The sequence below is a fragment of the Papio anubis genome, chromosome 7, assembly GCF_008728515.1.
Source record: "Papio anubis isolate 15944 chromosome 7, Panubis1.0, whole genome shotgun sequence".
NCBI classification, from domain to species: domain Eukaryota; kingdom Metazoa; phylum Chordata; class Mammalia; order Primates; family Cercopithecidae; genus Papio; species Papio anubis.
Genome location: NC_044982.1, coordinates 128642078 through 128659947, shown reverse-complemented (window position 1 = coordinate 128659947; position 17870 = coordinate 128642078). Strand labels below are relative to the sequence as shown.

Genomic DNA, 17870 nt, shown 5'->3' with positions numbered 1-17870 from the left:
TCTGAAATATGGGGCAAAGAAAGAGAACATTTTTGCCATTGGCACACATGGATGAGTAGTCCAGTTACACGACAAACTCTGGCAGCTGCCGAGAGACGGGAGAGAAAGTACACTTTGCACAGGGTGAAAGGAGACAGGGGAGTTTGGTGCCTCTCCCAAGTCTGGCACGGCTGGGGCACACAGTCCCAACTCAGGGAAAGCAGGGTTTACCTAAGTGCCTAAGAAGTGGTTTTGGTCCAAAAATCAAATTTCTTCTTTTTCCATTCTGCTTTGATCTCACTTCAACTGAGTTCCTTAGAAAGGATTTAAGGTATCAATGTCTTGGTAATCTCACCGGCTACTTTAATCATCTAGAACCTTGTCTGCCTTCCATGCAGAATTATATTTCTGAAATAAGCTACAAGACCAGCAGGAAAACAGAAAGTATACCACTGCTCAAAATCCAAATCAAATCGTCAGTGAAGGAACACACATAAAATGCAAGCACTGTATTGTGCCCCGTTACTCCGTCAGCCTCATGGGACAGAAAATAAAAAAATGTGAACAGATGCGAGAGAAACCAACATAGCCACCCTTAACTCCCTTGACAGTGGAGAACTTTCTTGGCGTTGCTGACACCAGATTAGAATCCAGTTACGGCCATTGTCCCTGGGTGAAACTGGTATTTGGATTTCCTCAGGGAAAAGAGGTAACAGTTTAAAAAAAAAAAAAAAAACGAAAGAGCTGAAGAGAGGCAGGTGATGAAAACTGATGCCTACAATTAGAAAAGCTCCAGGGACTCCTTTTCCAGTGTTTGATAGCTACCTGGCTCGGGTCTGGCACCTACATAGCTACATAGACAAATATCATTACAGAGAAAATCTGTGCTGGCGGAGTCAGAGTGGCTGTGACTCAGCACTGGCCTCTTTGTTCCCAGCACTGCTGTAAGATGAGAACTCAGTCTAAAGTAAACTTGAACACAGAGAGAAAGGCCTCAGCAACTGGGAAGGGTCCATTCCCTTCCAGGAGGGTGAGAGGGCCCTGGGCTACACGAGTCACAGAAGAGCTCACACTCAGACCTATTCTTGGTTTAGCTCCTCACTTGCAGCCCTGTGTTAGAGGAGAGAGGCTACTTTTCCCAGCCAGTCTGCCTCCTGGCGCCCTTAAGAGAATATGTTTCTAATTGTTCTGCTCAGCCAAATGAATATACCTGGTGTGCAGGTGAAACCAAAAATATCCATCCTGGCGTGTTCTGCAGTGGCGTGGGATGTTAGTCTTTTGGCCACAGAAATCTTAAGCAGTTCTATTTTAAAACTATAAGAAAAAAATAAGTGCAAAACTTGGTGCAGTTATGCTTCCATACTTGTGCTTCTGAGAAAGGGGGGAAAAAATCACCGGCTTTTGCATCCCTTCCGGAGAACACAAATACTGCTAAAATCAAAACTGGCAATAATAACAGGGCAACTCATTACCCTCCCCTTCCAGAGAGAGACCAAAGCTGTACCAGTTTATTGGCACTTACGCTAACTCTGGGGTTGTGCTGCTGCTAATTACAATCTATTTTCTGGAGTCTAGATTCATCCTTTTCTAATTTAGCTGACTTTCCTTTCTAGTTATTTGGACCCATATGGTAAACCATTCACAGCTGTGTTGTACACGCCACAGTATATATTTAACCCAAGGCCAATCTAAACCAAGAGACTCCTACAGATTAAGTCTCAGCAACCTCTTGTTAATTAAGCAGTATTACTACTTTTGCATGACTTTACTCAGTTTCTAACTAGACATAAATTAAGGTAAGTCGTCGTACAGTCTACCTCAAGCCGGCGCATACACAAAACAATCCTGCATTTGGTTTAGGCAGCATAGGCAAAAAATACTGAGATGCCTTCAAATTAGAAACAAAGCAGACTTATTTTGATTTTAGGAGTATTGTGCTTCTCCCCCCTTCTCATAAGCACAATATGTAGAGTATGATGAGAACACAGACCAAAAAATAGCTGGTTCTGCCTTCTCAGAAAAAGCTTGTTGATGCTGTGCACTGGCCCGGACCGAGAGATGAGTGGGAACTGTGGGATGTTTGAGGTGGGGAGGAAGGAGGCTGCATGCTCCTCAAAGAACAAAGGCAGAGGCGTGCTCCGTAGAGGGCCGTGAACAGAGCTAGAGATGAAGCTACAAACATATTCTATAGGCCGGGCGCCGTGGCTCACGCCTGTAATCCCAGCACTTTGGGAGGCTGAGGCGGGTGAATCACGAGGTTTAGAAGATCAAGACCATCCTGGCTAACACCGTGAAACCCCATCTCTACTAAAAAAATCCAAAAAAAATTAGCCTGGCTTGGTGGCGGGTGCCTGTAGTCCCAGCTACTCGGGAGGCTGAGGCAGGAGAATGGCGTGAACCCGGGGGGCGGAGCTTGCAGTGAGCTGAGATCCGGCCACTGCACTCCAGCCTGGGCGACAGAGCGAGACTCCGTCTCAAAAAAAAGAAAGATACTCTGTAAAGGCTGAAGCAGGGAGGTCCCTTAGAAGACAGATGCCATAGGCCGGGCATGGTGGCTCATGCCTGTAATCCTAGCACTTTGGGAGGCCGAGGCAGGTGGATCACCTGAGGTGAGGAGCTCAAGACCAGCATGACCAACACAGAGAAACCCCATCTCTATTAAAAATGAAAAAAAAAAAAAAATTAGCTGGGCGTGGTGGCACGTGCCTGTAATCCCAGCTACTTGGGAGGCTGAGGCAGGAGAATCGCTTGAACCCAGAAGGCACAGGTTGCAGTGAGCCGAGATTGTGCGCTGCACTCCAGCCTGGGCAACAAGAGCAAAACTCCATCTCAAAGAAAAAAAAAAAAAGATACCGTAACAGCTCACAGGAGAGGGGTGACAAGAGTTAGGGGAAGGGGTGAATAAGAGCCGCTTCCCAAGCACTGGAAAGTGATCCAGGACGGTTTTTTTTGTTTTCGTCTGCACACCTGGAGGTATATTCATTCAGGTGAGTGCAGCAATTAGGAATATATTCTCTCGAGGGTGCCAGGAGGCAGCCTGGCTGAGAAAAGTAGTCTCTCTTCTCTAACAGAGGGCTGTAAGTGAGGAGCTAAACCAAGATGTGCAGGTGTGACTGACAGCTCATCTGTGAGAACAGCCTTCATGACTCCTGCAGCCATGCCCTGGCCATGGCAGGCAGTGCTCCCCAACAGGTCTCTGACCAGCTCTGCCCTCCTAGCCATCATCCCACTCCAGGCCTGCTCCTGTGCACCATCCATGTACTCAACAGCAGCTGATTAAGACTCCTCCAAGGTGGCCTGCTCCCAGCTCTTCTTCCTGAGAGTCCACAGACCACAGGGAAATCAATGGAATGTCACATGGAGTGGGTAACATCCCGGCACACTCACATACACATGTAGACATATGGCTACCCCCAACTAGGAGAGAAAGAGGCCCAGACAGTCATCGTCACATGGTCCTTTGGCTTTTGTTTCTATCAACACTTGAGGTTTATACTGTGTCCTTTGATGTCAAGGAAACACCAACTACTTAGTATTGTGTCTTCCCGAGGAAGGGTTTGAGGTGGGAGTGGGGCCAAGGTGTGGTATAAGCTTCTTAATGACACTTAAGGTAAAAGGCATTCTAAAAAAAGAAGGTAAGATCTTAATTAGCTCATTTTTAAGTGGTTTTAGTTATCCAGTATCTAATAATATCAACGAGAAGGAGAAAAGAACAAAAGGGTTGTTATCCTTTGCAATGAATGACTTCATTTTTGTTTTTAATTAAGTTTACTGCCTTCCGCTATGAAAGTAATACAGGTCATCATAGAAAATTTGCAAAATACAGAAATACAGAATATACTGAAAGCGCAAGAAAGGAAAAGGATCAATTGCCCACAATTCCATATACAGGCATACCTCAGAGATACTACTGGTTCGGATCCAGATCATCACAATAAAGCAAATATAGCAACAATGTAAGTCACACAAATTTTTTGGTTTCCCAATGCATACAAAAGTGTGACTATATTATATTATATTATATTATATTATATTATATTATGTAATAGCATTATGTGTAAAAACAATACATACCTAAATTTTAAAAATACTTTTATTTCTAAAAAATGCTGGCACAGATACATAAAGTGAATAGCATTGTCACAAACCTTCAATTTGTAAAAACTACAATATCTACAAAGTGCAGTAAAGGAAGCACCATGAAGTGAGGTACATCTGTTTCCACTGCTAATGCCTTTTTTCTTTTTTGATTAAAAGAAATCGTAGGCGAGGCACGGTGGCTCACACCTGTAATCCCAGCACCGTGGGAGGCCAAGGCAGGAGGATCACATGAGGTCAGGAGTTCGAGAGGAGCCTGGCCAACATGGTGAAACCCTATCTCTACTAAACATACAAAAATCAGCCAGGTGTCATGGTGAACGCCTGTGGTCCCAGCTACTCAAGAGGCTGAAACAGGAGAATTGGTTGAACCCAGGAGGGTTCTGTCAGGAGGCAGAGGTTGCAGTGAGTCAAGATCGTGCCACTGCACTCCAGCCTGGGTGACAGAGTAAGACTCCACCTCAAAAAGAAAAAAAAGAAAAAAAATCGTTGTGGTTGTGATCACATAGCATATACTATTCCATTTCCATTTCTTGATGCAACTGACACATTTAAGGTGAATGGATGTTAAAATGAGTGTTAGGGAAGTTACTGTGGTGATGGCTGCACAACTCTGCAAATACACTACTAAAAACACTGAAATGTACACTTTATATAGGCAAATCATATGGCAGATGAACTGTATCTCAACAAAGATGTTGAAAATTATTGACAAACTTTATTTTTCCTATCTACGTTCTGCAGACATTCTATGTAATACAGGGAGTTACACATTATTTATGTACTACAGTTTTACTTAATCATTTACTTAATGATTATAGGGAAGTATACCTCAAGACACACTTCCCAAATAAAAGATGTATCTGGTTTTTCACTATCATAACCAATGCTAATATCAACACTGAGCTCTTACGAATGTCATATTCTTTCTTCGCAATAGTTTCCTAAAAGGATTTAGGGTTTTAACAATGCCAACAATCTAGAAATTATTTTAAAGGACCAATGGACTTGCAAAACCTAGTTACTCTCTAAAATCATTAAGCATCAAAAATAAGTTAAGTAGGCCAGGTGCGGTGTCTCACGCCTGTAATCCCAGCACTTTGGGAGGCTGAGGTCGGTGGATCACTTGAGGCCAGGAGTTTGAGATTAGCCTGGCCAAGATGGCAAAACCCTGCCTCTACTAAAAATACAAAAATTAGCTGGGCATGGAGGCACATGCCTATACTCCCAGCTAATTGGGAGGCTGAGGCACGAGAGTAGCTTGAACCAGGGAAGCAGAAGATGCAGTGAGCTGAGATTGTGCCACTGCACTCCAGCCTGGTGACAAAGTAAGACTCTTACATATATATATATATACACACACACACATATATATATATATATATATGTAAACAAATAAATAAGCCAGGAGCGGTGGCTCACATCTGTAATCCCAGCACTTTGGGAGGCCAAGGCGGGTGGATCACAACGTCAGGAGTTCCACACCAGCCTGGCCAAGACAGTGCAACCCCCTCTCTACTAAAAATACAAAAATTAGCCAGGCGTGGTGGTGCACACCTGTAATCCCAGCTACTCGGGAGGCTGAGGCAGAGAACTCCTTGAACCCGGGAGGCAGAAGTTGCAGTGAGCCAAAATCACACCACTGCACTCCAGCCCAGGTGACAGGGTGAGACTCTGTCTCAAAAAAATAAATGAATAAAAATAAAATAAATAAAAAGTGGTCCTAAGTGAAACTCACTGGACATTAAGTCTGGGGGGGGAAAAAAAAAGGGAGATGGGGAATCTAAAGCTAGACCACAAATATGAGACTTAATAGAAAGTCAGTAAGACCACAGATGCACAATGTTTTTCATATCTGAAAATAATTCAAGGCAACGAAAAAAATCCACTCCTCACAGGTGGGTGCTACATCATGGTGCCTAAGAACACAGGCCTAGGGGTGGACAGAGCTGTGTTCAAATCCCAGTTTGATCCAAGGCCAAAAGACCTCAGGCATACTAATCCTGACTTAAATCACCCAAAAACTGGGGATGACAGAATACTACATCAGAGGTTACTTTGAAGTTCACCTAAGATAAATGTTCCTGAAGTGCTTGGTGCAATATCTGCCCACAATGAACATTTCATAAATAGTTGCAATGATGATAATGATAATGTCAGCTGCTTTTGATCAAACTGGAATGTTGGAATCTAAGCCTTAGCCCTCCAGACGTTTCTGTCTAAAAACTAGAGTATTTTTCTACTAACTCCAAAAGGGCCTGAAGGTATTTTTATTACCATGAGAGTTTCAGCTGTGACCAGAGTTCATTTGCGCAATCTTTACATTCCAGTGCACTAAGTGCTTTCTCACGCAGGGACAAAAGAAGTCTTTGTCCCATGCTTGGGAAAAGCACCATCTTTGCTAGATGAGTTAACTGCTAAACTTAGGGTTGCTGCAATGGCATGTTGGGAAACCACATGAATCTAGGCACATCTAAATAGTGAAGTAGCATGGGTTTTAGGAAAGCAGACCACAAGGAGGTGGATGTGCATGTGTGTGTGTGTTTTAAGGTAACATATTTTGAGTACCATCTATATGCCAGGCATCGTGCTAAATGCTTCATACTTCACAACAATCCCGTGAGGTGGGAACTTTGATTAGCGCCCCTTTATAGGCAAGGAAACTCAGTCTTATCAGTTCCGTGTTTTCCGAGTCAGATGGCTAATGAGTGAGCTGTGGAGCCAGCATTTGAACCTGGGCTCACACACGTTCTCATCCACTATGCTCCACTGACTGGAACTGACTGTAGTAAAACAAGCCCTGCAGATTGTAGTTTAATTTTCTGATTAGTAACTTTTGGCAAGAATGGTAATTTAAAAGCACCAAAAAAAAAAAAAAAAAAAGATTGGGCTGGGCGAGATGGCTCCACCTATAATCCCAACACATTGGGCGGCGGAGGCAGGCGGATCACCTGAGGTCAGGAGTTTGAGACCAGGCTGACCAACATGGAGAAACCCTGTCTCTACTAAAAACACAAAATTAGCTGGGCATGGTGGTGTGTGCCTGTAATCCCCGCTACTAGGGAGGCTGAAGCAGGAGAATTGCTTGAATCCAAGAGGCAGAGGTTGCGGTGAGCCGAGATCACGCCATTGCACTCCAGCCTAGGCAACAAGAACGAAACTCCATCTCAAAAAAAAAAAAAAAAAAAAAAAAAAGAGAGTTTTTTTTTTTTTGTTAAAAGTCTAATTTGGATGCTTCATTATTCTGCCCTCAGCTGTGCAGACAGTCATCTGGGGGGTGGTCCACAGCAACCACACAGAACATAAGGCTTCCCTGAGGCAGATGATGCAAATAAATCCTCACATCTTGTTAGAACCATAGAAGGTTAAATGGATTTTTCTACTCTCCTTCCTGTCTCTGGAAACAAGGTCACCAGATTCTACACAGTTTTAGGAAAGGTGACCATACAATGTATCCTCCAAAATAAGACAGTTCTGAGAGTGCAAGGTGCACTATTAGTAAATACGCCGGCATAAACCAGGACATCATCCTAGTTACAGGTTCCCAGGTCATCCTGGTTGAGGTTTCTCAGTCTTTCAATGAACCGTTTGTGAACTGTCTAAGTCTGTCAGTAAGCTAAAACGCTGTACATAGAAGAGAAAAATGTGACATGGCTCTTTACCCGGGGTATGAACCAGCAGCAGCTCTAATTGTGCTGGGTCATGTCTGTATCCCAATCTGGCCTCATGGTGAAAGGAAGTGCTTTATCCAAGGGGGGAAAAGTGGAGAATCACAAAAGTCACCACAAGAACTGCAATATTTTTCAGGGGATGGGGCAACCCCAAGGATTGCTTCATTAATATAAGCCCAGAAAGTCTGAACATCCTATTTTGTAGACCCAGAAAACAATATAATGACCATAAGAAGCTCTTCCTCAACCCTAACCCATTGGCACTTTGTTTTATTTCAAGAGGAGGGTTTTTATGCCTCCTGGTCTTCTCTTACTCATCCTAGAACTTGAGGAAATATACTCATTCTGACAGCTCTTCTAATTCCAGCTCCAGGCCTAAGGAGCAGCAGAACTTATAGGGGTTTAAAAAAAAGTCTGAATTTTTCACTCTCTAGATCAATCTAAGAGCAATGCAGTAAGATTTTCCCAGCATTTTTCCAGCAAATGTAATTAAATTCAAGGGAACTTGGAACAAGAAGTGCCCTTAGGGACCACCACGACCAACTTTTTCCTTGCAGAAGAGGGACTGAAGCCTCAAAGTGAAGAGCTGCACCCAAACGCATACCCCTAGGACCAGATCTGGCTCCTAGACTGATTTCCTTTAACCACTACTTGGTTTAAATACTATCTCATGTTGTAGATCTCGCCAAAGAAAGTGGGGGGTAGGGGAGGAAAGAAAGGAAGGGAGGGAGGAAAGAAAGAATGGGAGGGAAGGGAGGGAGGGAGGAAGGGCAGGAAGGAGGGAGAAAGAGAAAGAAGGAGAGAAGGAAGAAAGGGAGAAAGGAGGGAAGGAGAGAAGGAAAAAGAAAGAAAGAAAGGAAGGAGGGAAGGAAGGAAAGGAGGCATGGGTTGAGCCAGGTCTGGATCCACTCCATTAAAGCTCAATGACAATTTCAAATTACCAATGTATGGCAATTTGAGGGAGAATAAAGAGACAACCAAAAATGTCTCAGTAAGACCCTGACAAGAGGAGGACAAATGTATCACCTACCTTTGGTCTTGATGGCTGTTTCAATGTTCAAAGCATCCCGCTCAGCATCAAAGTTGGTGTAGGCTTTGACTGACCCATATGCACTTGGGGGTGTAGAGTGCTGAGGTTAAAAGATAAACATACTCAAATGACACACATTTAAAATTCTCTTGTCGAAATAACAATTCCTGTTTTCCTATTGTTTCATTTAACAATTCAAATCATTCTCATACTAAGTAACTAGGTAGGTATTAACACACCATCACACTTCATGCAAGTAATTTCATTTTTTCTAATAATAATTCTTCAAAGGCTCAGCTAGTTTAGAATATGCTGTCTCAATTTCAACTTTTCATCTTACTTTTCATGAGAGCTCAAAAGTAGAGAATGCAAAGCTGGAGACCTGAAGCCACTATTTACTCAGGAAGGCTCTGAAGACCATTATACTGGGCTGGCAACAATTTGAAATAAGCTGAAAATATGGAAATGCCTCAATGATAAGAGTGTTTAGTCAAGTTCCTGCTACAGGCGCACGAATTTCTAGTGGGCTAGTGTTGCTGAGCTTACAATGCAGATCAATGATGGAAGCAGCTTCTTCCGCCTCTTTACTTTGGTCACCACTGTGGCACCAAAGTGGTCTGACCAGACGGCCCACATCCTCCCTGTGTTTCCTCCCCTCTCTCCTCTGTATCCTTCCCTCTGCCTTCGTTAACACCATTCCTTCTGCGTACCACCCTCCACTCTTGCTAAGATTTCTTATTGCCTTTTAAACCACACCCTCCTCCTTTCCCAATGCTTTTCTTTTCTTTTTTTTTTTCTTTTCTTAGGTAGGATCTCACTCTGTTGCCCATGCTAAAGTGCAGTGGTGTGATCATCGCTCATTGCAGCCTCAACCTCCTGGGCTCAGGTGATCCTCCCACATCAGCCTCCTGAGTATCTGGGATTACAGGCACCCGCCACCACACCGGGCTAATTTTTTCATTTTTTTTAGAGATGGGATTTCTCCATGTTGCCCAGGCTGCTCTTGAACTCCTGGGCTCCAGTGATCTTCCCATTTTGGCCTCCCAAAGTGCTGGGGTTACAGGTGTGAGCCACCACGCCCAGCCTCTGAGTGCTTTTCAAAGCTCATTATCCTTCCTGATCTGACAGGTGGGAATCTCTCCCATTCCAGATTGAGGTAAGGACAATGGCATGCTTCTACATCAGTTCTCCTTTCAAGGTATGAACTTCCCTCCTTCTTTGAAATGCTCTTACAGTTTTCCCTCTCCCTCCTACCCAGTCCCAAAGCAAAGGGCAGACAAAGAGGATGGACAATCTAGTTGTGGTTGGCTGATGGCTGGTGGAGGCAGCATCACTGCCCACCCTCAACATCAAGACTCCCATCCTACAACCCACCGCAACTCCCCCGCACATAATGCCCATATAATGTGATGACTTGGCCTTGGTGCAGTTTCTGTAAAGAGTGAAAAGGCCAAGATCCCTGAGTTACTTCTCCACCCACAGGCAACACATTATAAACCACCCAGCACCCACCACATTCCATTTTATTAGCACTCAGACTGTACAGGTGAGCAACTAAGATGCCTTCCTCCTAGATGTCTCCCAGGACAGGCCAGAAATCTAAGTTCAGTATTTGACAAATGTTTCCAAATGCACTTGTGAAGACTATCTTGGCCAAATATTAAATCCAGTTAATATTTGTAACTTTGACATGCAATGCATTATCAAAGTATGTTCCATCTAATTTCACCACGTAAACTTTCCAGTAAGATGAACTTGATGACACGGAGCACACATTCCGGAAAAAGGCAAAGTGCTATTTTGAAATGCTCAGTGTGTTTGCTGTGGTAGCTATAAAATGTGGATGAAACCTAAGGAAAAACATTTTCCCATTTATTAAGAGTGCCATCAGTTATTTACAAGGCAGGCAGTCCAGCCATTGAGCCACATCACATATGACTGCATTCACCAGGAGATACGTTGTCTTGTTCCAAAAACAGTGAGTAGGGAAAAGGTTTGTGTCATTTTACAGTGCCTCTGGAAATGAAATTAAATAGAGAATTGAACCTATTACCTATAAAATCCACTTGTCTGAAATCAAATTAGTGAGGCAAAGTTGAGTTATCTTTTCTTTCCTTAAAATACTGGGGAACATGTGACATTTTCTATTTCTGCCCCACCTCTCCACACATAGAAATATACTAAAGTAGAGTAACTTCAGAGGCTACACGAAAAGCCCTCTTATAAAACCTGATAGCAAAAACAATCTAAGGCCATTAGAGAAACAAATTATTTAGCACCTGAATTTGTCAGACCTCAACATGCAGTTTGTATTACTGTCAAAAAGAGCATGCACAAGTTTCAAGAAGAAAAAAGACTTTTAAAAAAAACTCTATAGGCTTTATTTACACTCCATACAACCTGTGCTTTCACAGGCTCCACTAATTTGAACATTTTGATGGCAAGTACCATGAACAATACAGAGGGTCTTGTACCATGTGACCCAAGTCACTGTCAACCTCTGTTGAGTGATACATTGCATTTTAATTTCAATCAAAGCATATTTTGAAAGATCTGTCAGATATGGCTATAAACCAGCATTAGTGCTGAGTTTGTATAAAAGCCATTTCTGCCAAGATGACCTGGAAGATGTATAGTGTCATTAGTTATTTTACATATTCACAATTTATATTCCACTTGATTCTAAAAGTATTTGAAATAATTTTATTTCACATATAGCTTAAATTTTTTAATTGTAAAAAAAAGAAACAAATGCAACAGAATGTCTAGGTTCACATATTTCCTATGAAAGAAAATTCAATTTAGTTCTGAACTCCCTAATAGTCAAAGTAAAAAAGGAAACAAATGAATTATAACAATTTCATTATATTCTTGGTTTTTTTTTTTTTTTTTTTTTTGAGACGGAGTCTCGCGCTGTGTCACCCAGGCTGGAGTGCAGTGGCGCGATCTCGGCTCACTGCAAGCTCCGCCTCCCAGGTTCACGCCATTCTCCTGCCTCAGCCTCCGAGTAGCTGGGACTACAGGCGCCCGCCACCACATATTCTTGGTTTTTTAAAAGAAATATCCTTGCCGGGCATGGTGGCTCAAGCCTGTAATCCCAGCACTTTGGGGGGCCGAGACGGGTGGATCACAAGGTCAGGAGATCGAGACCATCCTGGCTAACACGGTGAAACCCCGTCTCTACTAAAAAATACAAAAAACTAGCCGGGTGAGGCAGCGGGCCATCCTGGCCAACACTGGGAAAACCCAGTCTCAACTGAAAATACAAAAATTAGCTGGGTGTGGCAGTGCGCGCCTGTAGTCCCAGCTACTCACAGGAGAATCGCTTGAATCCGGGAGGTAGAGGTTGCAGTGAGCCGAGATCGTGCCACTACACTCCAGCCTAGCGACAGTGTGAGACTCTGTCTCAAAAAATAAATGAATAAATAAATAAAAGTATAAGCCCTCATCTGGAATAACTTCCTGGACACTGTAAGAAATCCAAAAGATGCAGAATTATTTTTGATATGGCTGTGGCTTATGCCAACCAGTAATACAATCCCAGGACATGACATTAAAAGTCATGTATCATCGTAACAATTATTACCAATGACATGTTAAGTATGGCAGAATAAAATTCCAGCCATTCCAGTGTCACTAATTCTGTCCAATTTTAATGTGAGGCCAAGAAAAGTTTCCAGTGCCATGATATTTCCTTCAAATTGAACTACTAGGAACAGCTGAAGTACTGAGAAAGAGGAGAACCAAATGATGACTGTCTGAAACGTCCCCATCTTCCTTAGATGTACAAGGAAAGAGAGTAACATAGTTATCCAGAGATGTCCAACTTGCAAAAATTACATAAAGTGAAACTCATATACTTACATCACCCTCCAAGCTGAGCTTGCACAGGATTTCATGAACAGTAGACATTTTGAAGGAAGCTGGAAAAAAAGTACATCAAAAAGTCTTTATGAAGAGGCTTTCCTTTACTCTGAAGCACAGCGATTCATTATGCTAATTTCTACTCCTTGGACCATTTCATCTGAGGATATTAGAGTATTTTTTGCAAATAGATGCAATTCTCATCTTATGATTGAAAAAAACTAAAGCTCAGAGATGGTCTGCCTTGGGTTGGGATGGACTACTAAACTAGCCAGTCTTTCTCTTCCTCTGTGTAAACAGAACCTGGGGAGACTGATTTGTGAATACAAAAACAAAATGTTCCCCGTGGCTAATGCAACCTGTTCAGACAGGATAAAACTGAGACTTCTACTTCTCATAAAAGGTGATGGGCTTGCCAAACCAGCCACTACTTCTATATTTCTCATAAGTAATTAAATATATTGAGAAGGACCTGAAAGCTACAACGTGAATTGAAATTAGTAGCATTTTCATGTTGCCCTAATTCTTAATTGGAACCTTTATTATTACCCATAATTACTTTCTTAGTCCAATGATACTTGGAAGATATTAAAGTATTTATGAGAAAGACGATGGACAGATTTTCTGACCTTAACTCATTCCATAAAGAATTGAATCTGTTGTATTTAAGATTCGAAATGGCTGAAATGAAGTCATCTTCTTCCAGTTAATATACTTAATGGGGCAGCAAAACGACAGCCTGATGAATCGGCTTTCCAGCTTTGCAATCAAACAGTTCTCGGAACTGATACGCCCAATCCCTGCCGATAAGGAGTGCTCAATTGGTGGTAAATTATCTCAACAGAGACAAGACAGGTCATCAACACAATCACCCCAAAAATAAAGAAAATAAAGCAGAGCTGCGTCCTGAAATAGACAGGAATGCCATTTAAATTGCAGCGACTCCTGCTTTGGTCTCTTTTTCCTTAATATTCTTTGATCAAGGAAACTGCACACATGCAAATTCAGCTTTCTATTCTCTTCAGTTTGCTTAGTCTAAGTATTTTCATAAAACTGGTTTGGCGAGAGTATTTGACATTGATATTTGCTAACTTATAGGAACATTTTGGACTAAGCAGATCCCAGGCCTGGTGTGGGAAGAAAGTGGGGAAATGTAAGAGGAGAGGATTTGACTAGTTGTGATGAAGGATGTATTTTTGCAAGATTCTCATTCCTGGGCTCTCCCCTAGACTACTCCTCTCTTCTTGATGCTCACAGAAGCTTTTTATGCACAGTGAAGTCAGTCAAAGACCTTCCACTTCCCTCACACTCACAACTCTCAGACAGCCTCCCCACCCCAATCTGTCCCACCGATGGGGTATAATGCTGGTTTGTAAAAAGTATTGCTCTAGAAATAAACTGGTACATTCAGACATGAAATATTATTCAGCGCTGAAAAGAAATGAGCCACCAAGCCATGAAAAGACACTGAGGAACCTAAATTGCACATTGCTAAGTGAAAGAAGCCAACTGAAAAGGTAACATAGTGCAGAGTTCCAACTTCACACCATTCTGGGAAAGGCAAAATTACGGGGACAGCAAAAAGATCAGGGATTCAGGGGAGGAGGAAATGAATACGTAGAGCAAAGAGGATTATTAAGGCAGTGAAATGATTCTATATGATACTGTAATGGTGTATGCATGCCATATATTTGTCAAAATCCATGTACAACACTAACAGTGAATGCTAATGTAAATTACGGACTTCGAGTGATAATGATGTGTCAATGTAAGTCCATCAGCGCTAACAAATGTACCACCCTGATACAGGATGTCGACAGTAGAGGCTATACGTGTGTGGGAACAGGGGAACATGGGCATTCTTTGTATTTTCCATTCAACTTTGCCATGAACCTAAAACTTTCCTAAAAATGAAGACAATCGGCCGGGTGCAGTGGCTCACACCTGTAATCCCAGCACTTTGGGAGGCTGAGGCAGGCAGATCACAAGGTCAGGAGATAGAGACCAGCCTGGCCAACATGGTGAAACCTAGTCTCTACTAAAAATACAAAAATTAGCCAGGCCTGGTGGTGGGTGCCTGTAATCCCAGCTACTCAGGAGGCTGAGACAGAAGAATAGCTTAAAACCAGAAGGCAGAGGCTGCAGTGAGCCGAGATCATACCACTGCACTCCAGCTTGGGCAACAAGAGCAAAACACTGTCTCAAACAAACAAACAAAAAAAATAAAGACCATTTTAAAAAGTCTTGCTCTGTGGCAGAACCATCCAATACAGCAGCCACCAGCCTCATGTGGCTACAAAGGATCTGAAATGTGGTCAGTTCAAACTGAGATGTGCTGTAAGTGTAAAGGACATACTGAATTTTGAAGACATAGTATGAAAAAACTATATAAAATCTCTCATTTATAATTTCTTTCTTGGTAAAGGCAGGGTCTATGCTATGTTGCCCAGGCTGGTCTCGGACTCCTAGCCTCAAGTGATCCAAGTGCTGAGATTACGGGCATAAACCATTGTGTCCAGCCCAATAATTTATATATTGATCATATATTACAATTACAACTATGGTATCTTGAGTATATCTTATTTCCATTTAATTTCACCCATTTATTTTGCCTTTTTTTAATGTAGGTACTAGAAAATTTTCAATATAGGAAGCTCTCGTTCTATTTCTATTGAGTAGTACTGGTCCAGAGGATCTCAGAGAGCCGTAACCCAATCTTAATCCCAAAACCTTTGTAACAGCCACAAGTTTGAGTCTTCTTGACTTTTTTTCTTTTTTTCTCCTTTTTTCTTTTTTTAATGTTTCAGTAGAGACAGGGTCCCACTATGTTGCCCAGGCTGGTCTTGAATTCCTGGGCTCAAGCAATCCCTCCCGCCTTAGCCTGCCAAATCCCTGGGATTACAGGGTGAGCCACCACGCCCAGCCCTTTTTTTTTTTTTTTTTTTTGGACCGGGTTTCTCTCTCTGTCACCCAGGCTGAAGTGCAGTGGTGCAATCATAGTTCACTGCAGCCTTAATCTCCAGGGCTCAAGAGATCTTCCTGCCTCAGCCTCCCAAGTAGCTGGGACTACAGGTGTGTGCCACTACACCTGGCTTTTTTTTTTTTCTTTCTTTTTTTTCAGTAGAGATAATGTCACGTTATGTTGCCCAGGCTGACAGTCTTCTTGACAGAGCAAGAAATCTCCAACTTCAACATGAACCAAGAAACATTCTAGAGGGTCTCATCAGCATCCCTCAGCCCGAGAATTACCAAAGCAGAGTGAAATTCCTATTCCTAGGACTCACATCAAACCACCCAAGCCCTGGCCTTAACTATCACCCCTGGACTCAGTCAGAACTGGACCAGGTCTGCAGCAGGGGAGAAACTGTTGTCATCTGCCGTGCAGAATTCTAGTCTCTACCGTAAACAGGCAAGAAATAAAAAATAAAAAATGTCAAACGTAAAACAAAAGCAAACACAGAGGACCAGCAAGTCAGAGTTGCAAACAGAGTTGTTTCCACTTAGTATAGATTAAATTCCACTTTTTATGAAATTAGGTACCTCACATCAGTTCTGATGTTTAAAAATCTCAACTAGGCCGGGCGCTGTGGCTCAAGCCTGTAATCCCAGCACTTTGGGAGGCCGAGACGGGCGGATCACGAGGTCAGGAGATCGAGACCATCCTGGCTACTTCGTTGTCCGCCCGTCTCTATTAAGAAATACAAAAAAACTAGCCGGGCGAGGTGGCAGGCGCCTGTAGTCCCAGCTACTCGGGAGGCTGAGGCCGGAGAATGGCGTGAACCCGGGAGGCAGAGCTTGCAGTGAGCTGAGATCCGGCCACTGTACTCCAGCCTGGGTGACAGAGCGAGACTCCGTCTCAAAAAAAAAAAAAAAGAAAAAAAAGAAAAAAAAAGAAAATCTCAACTAGAGACACCGTAACTTTTCACTGTGTTGTTCTTTCAAGCTGTCTTTCAAGCTCTGAGCTTTGTAGACTGCTGCCTACCCGGCTCCCACATGGGACTCCCCAGTACTGTGCAGATCAAACACAATCTGATAGGCTTCTTCACACCCTCCATTCATGTTAATTCTTCTCTCACAGCCACAACACCTTGAGACTGTTAAAAGCCCCACAAATCTTCCTTTCGGTTTCACCTTCACAACGGTGCTGCTCTTCCATCAAATTAGTCCTGCATGCCACCATCAACTAACTCTATTTAATCTTGTCAAAATCGTTCAACATCATTCGAAATCAGTCCTCCAGCAGAGCCCAGCCTTCAAAGATGAGCATCAGAATCCAGCCTCGGTTCCCTCTGTTCACTCCCCAGCTAAAGTAGACTAGGGCCAAAGTGGGACTTGCCTGTCCACAGTCACCACCACTTTAGTATCTGCTCCAACAGGGTCACCATGACCCCCACTCCACAGAACTCTATCTTGCCTTTCAGGGCCAGGGCACTTTTTGATACCACTTAATTCATCCATTCGGCAGAAATGTTTTAAGTGCCCTACACGTGCCAAGTATTCAAATGGCAAATGTATAGGTACAATTCACAGCAGTAGAGAGTATATGGTTGACCTCATCTTCCCTGCGTAGTCCCAGTCCCCCTACAGATTTAAGAGTATCTTTACATAACGTAGGTGCTAAATCAACTTGAAAACAATGAGTTGCTATTTTGCATAACATTTATATTATTTATAACCATTCTGCAGAAAAAAGACACACAAACATCACAATAACCACAAAGTCACACTTAGCACAAAGCAGTATCTATGAAACGTGACATTATCCCACGCAGGTGCCTTTTGTATCCATATAAATATTTCCTACTTCATGCGAGTTTAATGGCAAACATTTTTACCCTAGAAATAAAAGATGGCCTCTTTCCTCCCATGCCGATAGCCTTCCAGAAAACACGGTGAACATTCCTAAAACCTACTGCACTTTCTATAAGAAGTGTGGCAAGCACCAACCCCACCAAATGGCCCAGTACCAGGACTCCCTGTATGCCCAAGGGAAAGCGGCATTATGACAAGAAGCAGAGTGACTATGGTGGGCAGACTAAGCCAATTTTCTGGAAAATGGCTAAAACTACAAAGGAGGTTGTGCTGAGGCTTGAGTGTGCTGAGCCCATCTGCAGATCTAAGAAAATGCTGGCTGTGAAGACATGCGAACATTTTCAACTGGGAGGACATCACAAAAGAAAGGGCCAAGTGATCCAGTTCTAAGCGTCATCTTTTGTTTTATTATGAGG

The 17870-nt window shown here is 42.8% G+C and overlaps 1 protein-coding gene across 1 annotated transcript in view; it reads right to left on the bottom strand.

Moving 5' to 3' along the window:
- The window catches only part of LOC116275810 (annexin A2), a 49363-nt gene that overhangs the window by 23256 nt on the left and 8237 nt on the right, over nucleotides 1-17870 (bottom strand). The window contains exons 2-3 of the mRNA XM_031668576.1: nucleotides 12643-12701; nucleotides 8779-8878 (exon numbers count right to left, since the gene is read on the bottom strand). Of these exons, the coding sequence (XP_031524436.1) occupies nucleotides 8779-8878; nucleotides 12643-12690 (148 nt within the window). The 5' untranslated portion in view covers nucleotides 12691-12701. The remainder of the gene's footprint in view (nucleotides 1-8778; nucleotides 8879-12642; nucleotides 12702-17870) is intronic.